Source organism: Astyanax mexicanus, chromosome 16 (genome assembly GCF_023375975.1).
Source record: "Astyanax mexicanus isolate ESR-SI-001 chromosome 16, AstMex3_surface, whole genome shotgun sequence".
Taxonomy (NCBI): Eukaryota; Metazoa; Chordata; class Actinopteri; order Characiformes; family Acestrorhamphidae; genus Astyanax; species Astyanax mexicanus.
Genome location: NC_064423.1, coordinates 12,395,150 through 12,412,262, shown reverse-complemented (window position 1 = coordinate 12,412,262; position 17,113 = coordinate 12,395,150). Strand labels below are relative to the sequence as shown.

Genomic DNA, 17,113 nt, shown 5'->3' with positions numbered 1-17,113 from the left:
ATAAAGAAAACATCTTTAAGAATTCACCCAACTTCACAATTTATTATAAGTAGAACATATAATAAAAAGCCTTTAGATAGTCAATTATCCAAAAATTCTAAATTTCTAAAAAAGTTATGATGAAAATAAATCAGGTAAAACTAATGTAAATATAAAATGGAAGCCTTGTTTGCATATTGCATTTTTCCTATTAATATTATTATTGATATTCTTTTTTATTTGTTAATAATAACTATTGATATGTTTTAGAGTCAAGCAAGTGTTATATGTTGTATTGTATTATATATATCATTCGTATACATTATATATCACAGTTCAATAAAAAATAGCAACAAAGAATACAATTTAATTATTATTTAAGCAGGATTACACATTCCCGACTATGAAAATTCATGTTCAAAATCTGAATTTATTGCTCTTGAAAAAGAAATAATACAAACAATATATTATTCACTCAAAAAAGGCTTTTAAACCAGTGAAAATGTTCACTTTATTTATTGTTTTAGTAAAGAATGTATTTCCCTCCAGGCTTCTTTTTCATTCTTTTTACCCCTCTTTACTTTTCATATTACTATGTATTGTGCTTATAGTTCAATTTGAAAGTACATTTTTAGATCCACCAGATTAATTAAAATAATTTATTAGTATTAAATGTACAGTACCCGTCAAAGGTTTAGGCACATCTTCTCTTTTAGTGTTTTTCTTCCTTTATTTTCTACATTGTAGAATATTATTGAAGACAACAAAACAGTTAAGGGACACACATGAAATTACCCTGACCTGATCTAAACCTGATCAACTAAGAAGGGTGATTTTGTGATTTAGTATGAGCTGGAGCTCATAAAGCATAAAGAAAAAGCTGCAACTATTGTTCAGCACCTCCAGGAACTCATTTAAGACACTGAGAAAACTATTCCAGGTGACTCTACATCATGAAGACACTGAGATTAAAATTCCAAGAGTGTGCAGATCTCTCCTCAAATATAAATGTGCTACTAAGAAGAATCTTAGGAATAAAGCATAATCCTGGTTTAACACTAAATTTACAATGTAAAGTAAGAAACCACATTGAATGAGAAGTCTGTCCATCCTTTTGCCTAGTACTGTGTTATTGTACTACTCAAGGTTTAAGACATTATTTTAAATAATTTATATTTGAATTGAGGAAAACAAAACATATCACTGTGTTTCTCACATGTTTTTCCAGTCTTTCTGTAACTTAGACAAATGTTTACACAGCACCTACACAATATTTACACCACTGGATATTTCCCTGTAAGTATAAAGCATTTTGTAGTCTTCATGGTGTAACTGTTTGTAACAGTAACACTGATTAACCAGTGGCTTAACCTTCCAGATATAAGTCTTTATATTACAATCACTGGAGACTCATTATTTCTCATTAGTTTATCTACATTTCACTAACTGGGTAATATTTACCAGCACCACCTGCTGTAATAAGGGGTTAATATTGTATTGTAAATTCTTGAAAAAAAATTAAATGATATGGACTAATTCCATCTGTAAATAAATGGGGGAATTTTCAAGGGCACGAATACTTTATATAGGCACTTTAAATTATAATATTGGTTGGTAAAGGTTAGGCTGTATTGGAATTTACTTGTTTTTTTCCAAACATATGAAAACATTAACACAATTATCTACACAAGCCTAAAAATCAAACACAAAAACAAACCAAGTTAAATAAAAAGGCTACAGTGTGCGCATGTGATTGCCTTTATTTGAAAATGTTATAAACATTACAGCTGCATGAGATTACACCTTTCTATTTCTCAATGAAAGGTCTCTTTTTTCCCAAAGGCACAGTTGTGTTAGATCTTCTCAGAAGGTGATTTTTGTGACTGCATAGTGCTCAGACCTCCAGAAGACCCCAAATGATTCTCAACATAATAAATTAGCAAATGACTGGAGCACAATGTATAACATGGTTGGAAACAAATCACAATCAAAACAATTAAAAGATGAACTGGGTCGGCAGATATCCAACAAAAGAACTGTCAACTGAATGAAAGACAGAAAGAAGAGAACAGATTATGTTTTAGTGACTTGTGGTATACAAGCTCATTATACCAAATCTAGAAATTAGAAACAAAATGAATCCTACATTTATCAAAAAGCTTTTCTTTACTGCTTTTTTTCAGGTATTTTGGCCACACAGTTCCGTGCACTTTTCCTGAAATGCAAATACTAATGGCAAAATGATTCAGATGGCAATGAGCTAATTATTATCAAAACAAAATTTCAAGTATTATCTTAAGGATTCCAATAAGAATAGTCCAAAGGATCGACTCCTCCTCCATATCTTCTTCAGCATCATGCTGGGGGTACCTGGGCTTTCCATTGCTCTCCTCTGACGAATAAGAATCCTTTTGAAATGGGTCCTCAGTAAAAGCTGTCTGATCGTAATACACCTTCATCTCAAACTCACTCTCCAGGTAAGAGGGGTGTCCATAGATCCCGATGCCCACGGGTCTCACAAAGTCTCCCGGAACCACAACCACGTCGTAGCCACAGGTGGCTGACTGAAGCTTGTAGGTATCAAAGTCTGGTCTCAGCGTTTTATCAGACACGTACAGGTCGGCGTCACCCTTGAGGCTGTGCATGTGGAGGATGATGCGTCCATCGTGGTTGAGGCGAAGGTAGCTGTAGTTTCCTGCCCCAATGTGGCCTTGGACAACATGAAGCAGAACCCATTCTTCCGGCACGGTGATCTCCTCAGACACCTGAAAAAGCCCTCTGACCTGAGAGAGGAACGACAGCAACAAAAGGACACCTAAGCACGGCACCATGGTCACTGTGGTCAGCCACCAAATTCATCTGTGACCTGCCTGTAAAAAAAAAAAAGAATAAATACTCAAACAATATATACACTTCATTTGCATAGCAATATCACTTAGACTATAGCTAGCATGTGAAATTACCTAAAAACAGAGACTGAGTATTTAGCATTAAGAGCAACTACAGACATTACATTTAAACCCCACCCACTAGTAATCAATGAAAATGCGATTTATCGGGGCAAATTATGCCCCGTGTCACCCAGTCTGAAGGGTGTTTGGACAGTTAAACTGTTAAAAGTTCTGGATCTCGGAAATATGTGGAAGAACGGAGGTGCACTATTTATCAAAAGTTAGTACTTTAAAGTCCAAAAGTAAATTTTTTTATCGCCAGTAGCATATTAATACCAGTCAAAAGTTTGGACACACCTCTTTTTTATGATTTTTTTTACAATGTAAATTTAATATTGTAGAATATTAAAGCTGTACAGAAACACATGTAAAATTATAATTTTGTAAACAAAAAATCTTTACAAACCACAATATGTTTTAAACTTTAGATTATTCAAGGAAGCACATTTAGCTTTAAGTTAAGTTTTAATTTGTTTAATATTAATCTACAATGTAGAAAATAAATTAAATAAAAAAAAAAACACTCTAGAATCCAAACTCTAGAATCACCACATAGGTGGTTTATAGGTAGTTTTATATTAGCTGGAGTTTGAACAACTGGGTTATGTTAGGTGAGATGACTCTGATACGGGGAGATTAAAGTTGTGATAAGGAGAAACTGAAAGCTGCTGAAATCAGAGGGCGCTGAGATATTCCTGCTCGTACTGAACGCTTTACAGACTGTTTAACTAAGTATAAAATGGGTAAATAGATCCTTATGGCCATTTAAGGTGATCCGGCCATTCCGTAAACACAGCTACAGCCTGCCAAACACAATATTAGCTATAATTAGCCTAAGCAGGCTAACGCTAGCGCTGACTAGCCGCCGGGAGGATCTGAACTACAGGTAGTGTGATAATAATCAGCGTTAATAACTACCGGCTACAGCCGCTTTACCCTCCGCTCTCGGGCTCTAACTGTACCTTTAGTACTGTGATAATCAGCAGGAGCCCCTCGGGCCAGTCTTACCTGCGCATTCTCAGCAGGAATGATTAGTTTAGACGCGCTGAGAAACACCAGCCTCGCCTCAACTTCACCGCCTCTTATTCACCTTTACAAACCCCCAGTCTCACAGCGCAGAGCAGCGCCCCCTGTCTGCCGAGCAGCGGCACTACAGCGCTGCAGTTCGCAGACAAACTACAGGTGCATTACCGCCCCTACTGAGCTGGAGTGTGAAGTAAGACTTCAGCACAGTGAACTACAGTGAAGAGGAATAGTGCCTAATTAAAAAGCAAACACTACCGTAAATGCAATCCACTAAATGCATTGCTTTTCCTCACTAGCATGCAGAAAAACAGGGTTTCCCTGAGAGTCAAAGACCAAAAACATCACAGTAAATAAGATCATCTCATTTATTAAACATCATGACTCAAGAAAGAGATCCACATCTCAGGTGTGGGAGAATTACACTTATAGTGAAAGTAAATTAAGATGTATGATCTGTGACCAAACCCAATTTTACTGACAACACCGCTTAAATACTTGAAATAACACCTGATAAGTGCGGAAGCATTAAATGCATAAATTCAGAAAAAATGTCCTGATTGTGTAAAGCCCTATCCGGATGGGATTAGTTTCTCAGGGGGTCCTGAGGTAATTTTTTTTATTTATGGGGGTCCTCTGTGATTTTATTCCCGTCCGGAACAACCATGTATGTGTTTTTCTCAGACCTCCTCTGCTGTTTTTTACTGAACTCCGTTGTCCTCCAGCAATTTCAGTCTCATCCGGACGCACATCTCTAAGTTTTTTCACCTCACGTTTAATAAAATAGCTATTTGTCCACTGCCACACACCATAATTAGATATTGGGCGCACATTTCCACAGAGATCCGCGTAAACACAACAGCGAGTGGAAACTGAACTACTGAGTAGAAGTGTGAAATATTTTTCACAGATGTCCGCCTGAGAAACTAATCCCGTCCGGATAGGGCTTAAGACTCTACACTTGCATTAAAACAAATGAGACACAGAGTAGAGAAACCTGTTGATATACTACAGTGGGCGATGGCATACTGCTAATATGTTTGTCTATATAAAATCCTCAATAAACAAGACACCTATTGGAACACTTTGGATCTGCAATAGTTTTTGGGTGCATCACTGCCTATTCGTGTGACTGTTGTTAAGACACTTGTGTCTCTTAAATGTCTCTGAATGCCTGAAGTTCTTCCCACAGTCTGAGCAGTAATACGGTTTCCCTCCTGTGTGAATAAGCTGGTGTCGGAGGAGATTACTCTTTTGAGTAAAACTCTTTCCACACTCGAAGCACTCATACGGTTTATCTCCTGTGTGAATAAGCTGGTGCTGTTGGAGAGCATTCTGATAATTAAAACTCCTCCCGCAGTCTGAGCAATAATAAGGTTTCTCTCCCGTGTGAACACGCTGGTGTACTAGGAGGTTACTCTGCTGAGTAAAACTCCTCCCACAGTCTGAGCACAGATACGGCTTCTCTCCTGTGTGAATGCGCTGGTGTGCTAGAAGAGTACTCCCTGTAGCAAAACTCTTTCCACAGTCTGAGCAGTGATACGGTCTCTCCCCAGTGTGAATGCGCTGGTGTCGCTGTAAAACACTCTGTTCTTTAAAACTTTTGCCACACTCTAAGCAGTGATATGGCTTCTCTCCAGTGTGAATGCGCTGGTGTCGAAGCAGATGACTCTGGTCAATAAAACTCTTCCCACACTCTGAGCAGAGGAGGGTTTTCTTTTTGCCTGGACTTTCCTGCATTTGCTTGGGAGGTGTAGGAGAGGATGGTCGCTGAGTATTGGAGATTTCTATTGATGCCATGTTGTTCACCTCTTTCAGCATATACTGACTGCGTATTTGTATAGCTAAACTTCACCCAGGCAGGAAAGTTGAAACTAGGAGGAGGAGACGGCTTGGAACAGCATTCATTTCTGGAAGAAACAAAAAACATAGCTTAGTGCATTTTCCCCCTGTATACTTGTGCCCCCCTCATGCCTCTGCGTCTCCCAGGGGAGGCATGTCACATACAGCTCTGGAAAAAAGTAAGAGTTGATTTCTTTAATTTTACCAAATTAAAAACATCTGAAATATAATCAAGAGGAAGATGGAGGATCACAAGCCATCAAACCAAGCTGAACTGCTTGAATTTTTGCACCAGGAGAGGCATACAATTGTCCAAAAGCAGCGTGTTAGACTGGTGGAGGAGAACATGCCAAAATGCAATAAAACTGTGATTAAAAACAGGGTTATTCCACCAAATATTAATTTCTAAACTCTGTGAACTTTTGGAAATATGTTTTGTTATTTAAAGTCTGAAAGCGCTGCATCTTTTTTGTAATTTCAGCCATTTTTCATTTCCTGCAAATAAATTATCTAAATGACAATATTTTAATTTGGGAGACATTTTGTCTGTGGTTTATAGAATAAAACAATGTTTATTTTACTCAAACAAATAGGAAAATCAAAGTATATTTTTTCTAGAGCTGTCCTTTGAGAGAGATGCTGGCCTATATTAAGCAGTTTATACATGTTTGACAGTACCAGTCAAAAGTTTGGATGCATCTTCTGTTTTTCTCATACATTGTAAATTAATAATTAAATCATCCAGACTATAAAGGAACACATCCGAAATAAAATATTAAAATAAAAAAGTATTAAACAAGGGAGTTCTAATCTGGGGTGATGTTAACTTGTGGTTTTTGAGGCTGGTAACTTTATTTTGTGCAAAAGAGGTAACTCTTGGTCTTCCTGCCCTGGATGGTTCTGATAAAGCGCCCGTTTCATCATAATGTTTTTGATGGTCTGTGCAACTGCACTTTTAGTTGACCTTCATTTCTTATTTTCTTTCTTTACTTAGTTGAGAAGTTGTTCCACAATATGGATTAGAACATTCCTCAAATAGAGCTATTCACTGTATACCTGTAACTCTACCTTTTCAAAACTTTACAACTGATGCTCTCAAACACATTAAGAGGCAACAAATTCAAGTAATTAACTCTTGACAATTTCAGCACAGCTGTTAACTGAAAGCTATTCCAGGTGCCTCATAAAGCTGACTGAGAAACTCCAGCCAAGATGTTCAAAGCTGTCATCGAAGCAAGAGGTGCTACTTTGAAGAATGTAGTAAATGTAGAGGACAGTGTAAAGGTGAAGAGTGGGGCATCACCTCATACCTGCAGCAGGTGAGCTGACGGAGCTCCTCCAGCAGAGCAGTCTGAGTACAGAGGTTTGGAGCTGTTGATCAGAGCTGGATCTTTTGCTGCTCCACTTTACAGTAGATCAGGCTAAAGTCACAACACCCTTCTTCCATTTTTCCCCCACAAACCATTAAAGACCATCAGTCTTCATTTAACCCAGCGCTCAGCACGTGTCCACAGCGCGCTGTATACTGAGACTATTAAGAACATGTAAAATGAACAGATCACAGAAGCTTTAGCAACTGGATCTGATAGAATTAACCTTAACCTCCATCAGTCTGATGTGTTTATGAACAGAAAACCCCTAACTGCAGTACCCATGAGCTCCGCTCAGGAGCCAATCAAATCGCAGATCTCTACTGTACTCTTCCGCTCAGGAGCCAATGGCGTTACAGCTGAACAAAGCTGTCAAAATAAAAGTCCTTCAGCTGTGAGACTTGTCTTGTTTCACTGGCACCTTTAAGCGCGCTGGAACAAAGCTCAATCCTGTCCATCAATAATATATATATATATATATATATATATATATATATATTTTTTTTTTTTTTTTTTTTTTTTTTTTGCTAAATTAGTGTTTTAAACCAACAAAATTACACTGAACCAATGTTTTTCCCATCGCCTATATATAAAAATAATATCACAAGTGAAAAAAAATTATTTATGTTCTCTTCTTTGTTTGCAATATTAGATTTTTTTTGCAATTCGTGGAGATTTTTTTCACGATAGTTTTATTTTCTCGTCAGCATTAAAGACCCAGTTTGACTCCATACTATTGTATCCTTGTTAAGTTATTATGAGTGTTATTTTAACACTCAAAAAAATTGAATATCATTGAAAAGTTACTTTATTTCAGTAACTCGATTCGAAATAGATTGGTCATTCAGAAAGAGGAACCCTAAAATCCAAAGAGTCTTTGCAGAGTAGCCCTAAATGTGCTGTATTCCCAGCATGTGTCTTGTAGCCAGTAAGATTCTGAAGGCAACAATTTGACCTGAAGCAGTGTCTTGCAACTTTCAGCCTGAAGATGAAGTAATGGTTCTTTCACCAGTTTCTGGTTTTGCCCTAGGTCCTTACACAGCCACAATACGTTGAGTGACACTGATTATATAATGGGTACACACAATTGCAAAACACAAAACCAGGGTATGCCACATCAATAGATTAAAGGCTTATCGTACCAGAGATACATAGATTTTCATCAAGAAAATACTACCAAAATATTCAGTAATCCTGGAGCACTCTGTTTCTGTAATGGTGACACCTGGTATGCTTTGTACAGACACTGAAAATGTTACGTCTCATTACATTATATCATGTTTAGGGTAACATGGAGATCATAACATGTTGCATTTCTTTCAAATAAGTGAGCCAGCACTAGCTTCACAAAACAAAGCTTAATTTATTCTCCCCCCCAGCCACAAACACATACCACAAAAACAACAGTATTTTGCAGTATTTACATCTTTGTCAGAAACAGAAAGAAAGGAGTACCAATCTGCGGAATACAAACTATGGGCGATACCCTCTTACCTGTTTGCATTTACAGTGTCATTAAATTACTTTACATGCCATACAAGACAAAGGGAACAAGATAACAAAAACAAGCAACAACTTTTAAGCATAGTGGCCATGCAGCAAGTCTCTCTTTGCAGGCATCTTGGATAAGGCCCGTAGCTCTCCCCACAACACTCTCTCATGGCTCCAATTGGGCTACTGCTTTCACCTGGGAGAGAGAGAGAGACAAAGAGCGAGACAAAGGCACACAGACAAAGCGCCTGCATGTTACAAACAAAATCAGATAATTTATGATTATGCTTTGGAAACTGTTAAGCAACTTCTCTTTCACCTATAAAGAACTGGAATGGTTTTAGGTGTGTTGCTGCTCATGTTCATGGCTGTTCATGACACACTTGTGTCTCTTAAATGTGTCTGAATGTCTGAAGTTCTTCCCACAGTCTGTGCAGTGATACGGTTTCTCTCCAGTGTGAACACGCTGATGTCGAAGGAAATTACTCTCTGTAGTGAACTTCTTCTCACACTCTGAACACTGATATGGTTTCTCTCCAGTGTGAATGCGCTGGTGTAGTTGGAGATGGATATTTTGATTAAAACTCTTCCCACACTCTGAGCACTGATAAGGTTTCTCGTTTGTATGAATGCGCTGGTGTAGTTGGAGAGATCGCTCATGAGTAAAACTCTTCCCACAGTCTGGGCAATGACACGGTTTCTCTCCTGTATGAATGCGCAGATGTCGAACGAGATGACTCTCGTAATTAAAACTCTTCTCGCATTCTGGGCAGTACAGCTTCTCACCTGTGTGAATGCGCTGGTGTCGTTGGAGAGTACTCTGATGACTAAAACTCTTCCCACAGTCAAAGCACTCATATGGTCTCTCTCCAGTGTGAATGCGCAGGTGTACAAGAAGATTACTCTGCGTGGAAAAACTCCTCCCACACTCTAAACAGTGAAACGGCTTCTCTCCAGTGTGAGTGCGCTGGTGTATTAAGAGATTACACTGATCAAAAAAACTCTTTCCACAGTCTATACAGTAGTGAGTTTTCTTCTTGCCTGCACTTTCCTGCATTTGAGAGTGAAGTGTAGGAGAGGACGGTTGCAGAGTATCGGATATTTCTATGGATTCCATGTTCTTTCCCCTTTTTCAGCATACACCGCTTGTGTGTATTTGTTCAGATAAACTTTAACCAGGCAGGAACATCAACACTAACAGCAGAAGAAGACTTGGATCAGGATGGCATTCGTTCTGGAAGAAACAAAAAAGGAAATTCAACTCAATGCAAATATAATGAGTAATCAAATGAAAACCATATTATTATTGCATGTTGTGGGTCACATCATGCGAATTCCCCATTACTTTCTTATAACAGATTATACTTTGGCAGTAAATGCACTAACAGACACTATTTTTTTTAAATCTTACAGCACTTCTTGCTTCCTTCTCTTTGCTGACAACTTTTATGAAGATGCGGTTAGATATGCATTTTCCAGCAGAGGGAAGCATGAAGTGCTGTAAGATTTTGTGGGAAACACTGCACTGACTTTGGACTTGATATAACACAGTGGACCAACACCAGCAGATTACATGTCTCTCCAAACCATCACTGATCATCAGTAAATTTAACATTTAATTTGTAAATCAAGGAATCAGATTCTGGAGGAAGATTAGAGAGACACACAGTCCAAGCTGCTTAAGGTCTAGTGTGAAGTTTCCACAATCAGTGATGGTTTGGAGAGACAGGTCATCTGCTAATGGTGATCCACTGTGTTATATCAAGTCCAAAGTCAGTGCAGTGTTTTCACACAAAATCTTACAGCACTTCATGCTTCCCTCTGCTGACAGCTTTTATGGAGATGCGCATTTCATTTTCCGGCAGGACTTAGCAAACTGCCCACACTGTCAAAAGTATCAATTGGTCTTATTCAAATTTTTTGAGACACTGATTTTTGGGTTTTCATTGGCTGCAAGCCAAAATCATCAACGATAAAAGAAATAAACGCTTAAAATAGATCACTTTGTGTGTAATACATCTATATAATATATAAGTTTCACATTTTGAACCGAATTACTGAAAAAAAAGTAACTTTTCAAAGATATTCTAATTTTTTGAGATGGCCCTGTAATAGAATGTTGTCACTGGGCTGAGTGGATAGAGCAGGTTTTGTAGTTTGATATGATATTTGGATTATGGCTTCATTTTACTCGGGTCCTCAGATATAACCCCCACAGCAGCGGAATGCTCAGCTGCCGGTGTTCTGTAGAGTTGTGGTACCCATCGAAATGTGCTTCTCAGCAACAGTGCGCATGCGAAAAACCGCTATTTTATTTTATTTTTTGGGCAACTCTGTTTTTCTTGGGTGCATCAAACAACCGAAATCGCCGGGCACTATTTGTGTAAGAGTTACAAATGTGCGAATGACAGCTGATAAAAAAAAATAAGTAAGCAATTAAAAAAATACATAAATACGGGTTATAATCACCCCTACTAACGCTAAACTGTACCCTTATATATTGATTCATGCTTTCCTAATATCCTAGTGAAAGCATTTTTAAATGTGGGGCCTTTTCTGACATTTTTACGTTTAAATATACACTAGGGTAGTATGATTTGACAGGGTAACACAACTCGACATAACACCTCTCCAATGCTGGGCTTAGCTAGGTTAACAGACAGCTGCTGTCAACGGAAATGGTTAGTGGCTAACTGGCGATGCTAGCTAACTGTTTTTCGAGGTAAATTAACTAGCGTTAATCACTGTTTAATAACATAATGATATTAACGCACTGGCCAGATAGAGTAAATTCTGCTGTTTGATATGATATGTGCATTCTATCTGTATAAATATACGTTTAATGCGGCCTTCAGACAGGAAAATGTTTTCGATATATCAAGATCACTGATTTTGATATAGTTTCTATTGCTATAAATATCGATATCGATCATTGCGTAGCTCTAGTGTGTGTATTAATACATATATGTATGTAAACACATAACATACCTATCCATGCTTTAGGCTGTAAAAAGGTCCACGTTGTACAACTAGTTTTAACTAGTTACTGATGGGAGGAGTTAAAAGCCTGGTGGCTATGGGCATAAAGGTTAATGGAATAAATAGGATGGATCATACGAATATATACTATTTGTACACTAAACACTGACACACACACTATGCAACATCTGGACGTGTGTGTCTACACCTACATGCTGAATATTACATGTTCTATTTTATAGTTCATACTGGTTCATAAAGATAAACTTTATGATAATGATAGTAAAGGAAACCTCTAAAGTTAGCATGAAGGACTTTATAAACAATAGCACCAACAATAACACTTTAACCCACACGCCATTAAATTACTACCTAAACAACCTGTACATCTTAATTAAAGCACAATCAAACTGTAGATTAGAGATTTTGAACTGGGAGAAGATGATCCACAAGATCCTGGATTAAGCTGTTGCTTGTATGTTATGTTAAATGCTGCTGAGTGTGTTTCTGCGTGTGTAAAAAAATGAATGTAGATTAGTTGTGTGAGACATCTCCAGATACCTGCAGCAGGTGAGCTGATGGAGCTCCTCCAGCAGAGCAGTCTGAGTACAGAGGTGTGGAACTGTTGATCAGAGCTGGATCTTTTGCTGCTCCAATTTACAGTAGATCAGGCTAAAGTCACAGCACTCTTTTTCCATTATTCCCCGACAAACCATTAAAGACCATCAGTCTTAGCACGTGTCCACAGCGCGCTGGATACTGACACTATTAAGGGCATGTAAAATGAACAGATCACAGAAGCTTTAGCAACTGGACCTGAAAGAATTAACTGTAACCTCAATCAGTCTGCCGTTTTAGGAAAGAAAGAAAAAGAAAAACAACTGCAGACCCCCTGAACTCCGCTGAGGAGCCAATCAAACCGCAGAACTCTACTTCTGCTTAGTAGCCCATGTCGTTACAACTGACATCTGTCAAAATAAAAGTCCTGTCTCTTTAGAGGAGAGACCAAAATCAGAATATAAATGTATAATTTTATCATTTTTTATTGCAAAAAAATATTGTCAAAACAGAATATTAAAGGTTACAGATTGTAGCTTTTAAACTCTGTGCTCTGGCTGCAACTCCAGCATCAGAAGTAGTAATGCTAGTGTGACTTACTGCCCAAAACACGCATACTGAAGTAAAATACATCTATACTGGTAGATTTTTTTTATCTTTTTAAAGCAAAATATTTAGTTTGACATGCCGAAATCAAAAGAATATCACCCCATTCATATATTCACTCCATTTATATTGGACTCACTCGCGAGCTCCCTCCTGCGGCTCGCAGTAATTTTCTGATATAAAGCTCTTGATAAACTTAATGAACCGACTCTGCTTTAAAACAGTGTGCTTTATAACCGCTCACTGCAGTTATAACAGAGCTGATTTACGGAGAGCCTGCCCACATCCTTAAATTTATTTTTTCCCGTATATTAAAAAAAAAAAAAATACAATAATTACAAAAATACAAAAGTAATTAGCTAGAATCAAAGAAAATGTCTGCATAGTTAACATTTTCTACAGATCATTCGACATCAGATATATATAACAGCCAAACGATTTGTTTATATGCAGAAGACAAAAAAGGGAAATTGATTTTGTTCTTTAATAAAATTAGATCCGTTTGCAAATTATCGTTTTGTACAAAAACATGGGTTGACATTTTTTCTGAAAGTAGAACTTTTCTTTATATATTCACTACATATAAAAACATAATATACAATAAAAAACAATCATTTTTGTTATTGCTAAATGCAAATATTTTTTATAGTTGTATCAGTCTGAGTTATTTTTAGTTTTTAAACAAAAGAAATATACTTTTTATTATCAAAAAATATTGATGGAACGAACCTAAAAAAAAATAAATAAAAAAAACAAACAAACAAAAAAAAAACTGCATCAATCTGACTAGAAAGCTGGCTGCAGCAGAACAACGCTAGCTGGATATTATCATATTTACAGCACAAGTGTTTGCAACTTCGAAGTCAACTCAAGATATATATATAAATACCTTGTCTTTCAGGACTATTAATTACTATTAATTGTTTTTAACACTATTTGATTTTAGGAACAGGTTTCACACCCAAAATCTTCCACATTTGAATTTCATTTTCTTTTGGTTGTTATGTAAGTTACTGTATTTTTCACACTATAAGGAGTATTATCAGCCTGTAGTCTGCTCCTAACCCTGGCTAGCACGCCTCGGGCGGTTAGCTGCTAATGCTAATGTTCCAGGATCTAAGCATACTGTAAATAAACAAAAGTGATTTACTCACACAAATAAACAGTTTTCAGGAGAAAAATCTGTGTAGATTAACAGCCAGCGCTCATTTGACTTTAAAAGAAAGCCTTTTTTATTACAGTTTTGTTTACTTAGCTTTACTTAACTTAGTTAGATACCCCCCACCACCACCCAGTGGCGAGAACTGCTAAATTAGAAGTTCCTTAAATTAGAAGTTCCTTATAGTGTCTCTTAAAATGTGCCCTATAATTCAGTGCGTCTTGTGTATGAAAATAGAACAGAAAATAGATGTTTATTGATAATGTGCCTTATAATATGGTGCGTCTTATAATGTGAAAAATACAGTACTTTTCTTAATCTTTATGTTGTGCTTTTTGTTTGTTAATTTCCCTTTCTTCCCTAATTGTCTTAACTGAGTTAAGTTGTGCATTCATTACAAATTAAGTAAATCAAACCTTTTGACATAGGTTGTATGTGTGGGTGGGAAACCAGGAGAGCATGCTGGTCTCATTTATTTATGTTACAAGCTGACCTAGACCATGTTGTAACATCAGTGATTGTAGCATAAATTATATTATTACTGTGATTTGGATGACCTTTCAAGTCATAAGACAGGCAGCAGACAAATGCAGAAGACGTAAAAATGTCCCCAGGGTTCAAAGAGAGTCCCTATAGTAATGCACAATGCATTAAGTTCTCAATTCATTTAGTTTAGATTTTAAAAGTTAATTGTTGCACACTTCACACAAACATACATATTTTATTTAAGATTGAATAAACTGCACTTTTTAAAGGTGTTTATTGGTAATAAATTTCCTTTCAGGCTATACGTGTGACTAATTGATTTTACCTGCTTATACATGCACAGTCATACCCACTTTAATTTCCCCAATAAATGTGACATTTAAAGAACTGTAAATACTTGTTCACTTTACCAGCCTTAAAGCATTTTTTTAATATAGTTCTATATTTGCACTACTGTTATATGGGTTCTGCTCATACTTTAAACCTGTACTGTCATTCCCTCTTTAATCCCTTCTCACATCACTATTGCAGTATTGTGTCTTTTGTCTCATTTATGTCTATCTGTGTCCTTGTTGTATTGTACATTTAGTGTCTCCCATTATTTTACATTTATAATATTTTCTGTACTTCCTGTAACGCTTGGGAAGGAGGGTAATGTAATTTAAATTCTCTTTATGTCCTGTACATATGCAATATTGACAATAAAACTACTTGATTTCTTGATCATCCCTGTGTTGGTTATAGCCCAAAGAATCTATGGTGGGCATCCTTTATTTTCTTTTCTGAAAGGTGGCAACCTTGGTATCTGCTGCTCACTGCTTTTAGCTAACTGGAACAACTGTATGGATCTGTTTGGAAGGACCCACTCTCAACTTCTTGTATCTGCTCCCAATGACACAAATGATTTTGTCTCATGTTGCTGCTGCAGTACAGACTGCTGAATTTACAGCTGATCAATACAGTACACCCACTGATGAACACTCAAAGCCCAGACATTCACAATACTACAGTTACAAATTATTGATCAGTGCAGGATATCAGATCCTGTAAGATAATGTAATCAAATCTGTGTGTGACTGTCAGGATGTTGAGCAGGACACAAAGAGAAACCCAGGGGTGACTTTAAAGCATGTCCCTGGTTCTTCAGCTAAACTGTGTTGATGTTAATGGGGGTTTTGTGCACTGTAAAAAAACTAAACTTAAAATTGTTCTCCTTAATATGATTTTTAAGTCAGGCCCAGAAGGTGCTCAAGACTGTGCTTCAAAGATATGTGCAAGAAGGATATGAAACAGTGTGCCACTGACATCAACTCTTGGGAGAGCCATACAGAAGACCGCCAAACATGGTACACCTGTGTCTGACAAAAAAAACAGGACACTGTCATACTGACAGTTGCCTACAAATACGGTTGATGTAACAGAATCAGAGACGGCTTTGAGAAGTAGGGTCGTTCAAAGCTATAAGTATTTCAAATACATTAATTATGAGAAGTGTGTGAGCTGTGCTTGTACTTGCTTTTGCACCCTTGTGCCAAAAAAGTTAAAGAGGGAGAGCACACCAGATGGAAAACTAGGTAAGGAGAGGCCTATGATGTGTGTTTTAGGCTTATGTGTGTTTTCTTATCTTCACTTCTATCTCTTAAGATTATATACAGTAAATGTCTATTGAGTTGTTTTAAATGTGGTGATGTCGAATCTGATGTGCTCTCCCTCCTTATCATTTGATTCACATCCGTAGCAGCCGCCTGTTCCAATTAGATAGTGAAGTCACATGATCCCACAGCACCAATGAGGCACAATGGTTCACGTCAGCGAGAAAAAAGGCAGATTTAATGAAGAAAAAGTCTAAATAGTCCATTAAACTAACCTAGTGAAACCGGGACATTAAATTATGTATAAAAATATGTAATTGGACCAACTAGGGTGTATTTGGTTTGTCTCAACATATTTTCTTTAATTGGACAAAAATTCTAGGGTTGTCAGCAGAACTTTAAATATACTTCTTGCAGGCCTTAAATTAGACCAAATAAAAAAAAAATGAGTGCAACACATCAGTAGAAATTTTTAAGTTGGTGAAAGTATTTTTTTTTACAGTGAAGAGAGTTTAATCATGTTTAAATTACTCTCTATCATATACAGTCAGCATGAGATCAGCTAAATACTGTAGCAACAGTAACCACAGACACACTTGCAGACACATGCGTGAGTGTACAGAGGCCGGTTTTTCCACATAGTTCTGTGAGTAATGAACAGTGACTCTGCATTTGCTCAATTGGAATCAACATGACTCAAAGCCAGAACATGACATGCACAAAACACTACTGATGTAATGTCTTCCTTCACATGACCTTGAGGACTGTGTGACATATATAATGACGTTAATACATTTTTCATGACTTGATGAATATTCATTTTAACAACTCATACTGGACAGTGATTTGATTATACGCTTATCAAGGAAGTGTCAGATTGCAATGCTATTTGGAAGGAAAATCTAGACTGATAGGAGCAATATATATTAAGATACACATACACATAGCGAGTTCAATAGCATGCCACGCATTTTTAAGCAGGGAAAGGTTTAGCGATGCATAAAATCTGTCCTAAAGACAAGCTCTTGATATGGCAGCAGTATGTGGATGAGCATTGTCCTGTTGGTATGGCGCACT

General features: G+C 37.1%; 2 protein-coding genes across 7 annotated transcripts; both read right to left on the bottom strand.

Annotated features, from left to right (window-relative positions):
* Positions 1–1,721: 1,721 nt before the first annotated feature.
* On the bottom strand, positions 1,722–4,095 carry c16h6orf120 (chromosome 16 C6orf120 homolog). Its single transcript, XM_007237349.4, has 2 exons — positions 3,939–4,095; positions 1,722–2,849 (listed from the first exon to the last, which is right to left on the bottom strand). The coding sequence occupies exon 2, from the start codon at positions 2,808–2,810 to the stop codon at positions 2,250–2,252; it is 561 nt and encodes a 186-aa protein (XP_007237411.1). The 5' UTR covers positions 2,811–2,849; positions 3,939–4,095; the 3' UTR covers positions 1,722–2,249.
* Positions 4,096–4,307: 212 nt separating this feature from the next.
* LOC103039038 (gastrula zinc finger protein XlCGF49.1) lies at positions 4,308–12,579 on the bottom strand. Of its 6 annotated transcripts, XM_049465897.1 has the most exons (3): positions 12,197–12,569; positions 8,976–9,890; positions 8,509–8,852 (listed from the first exon to the last, which is right to left on the bottom strand). In XM_049465897.1, the coding sequence occupies exon 2, from the start codon at positions 9,771–9,773 to the stop codon at positions 8,997–8,999; it is 777 nt and encodes a 258-aa protein (XP_049321854.1). In that variant the 5' UTR covers positions 9,774–9,890; positions 12,197–12,569; the 3' UTR covers positions 8,509–8,852; positions 8,976–8,996. The 6 variants fall into 6 exon arrangements, with proteins under 6 accessions (XP_049321858.1, XP_049321857.1, XP_049321856.1 ...); XM_049465901.1 differs by lacking the exons at positions 8,509–8,852; positions 8,976–9,890 and adding an exon at positions 4,308–5,863 and having other exon boundaries at positions 12,197–12,579; XM_049465900.1 differs by lacking the exons at positions 8,509–8,852; positions 8,976–9,890; positions 12,197–12,569 and adding exons at positions 4,308–5,863; positions 7,099–7,445.
* Positions 12,580–17,113: the final 4,534 nt, after the last annotated feature.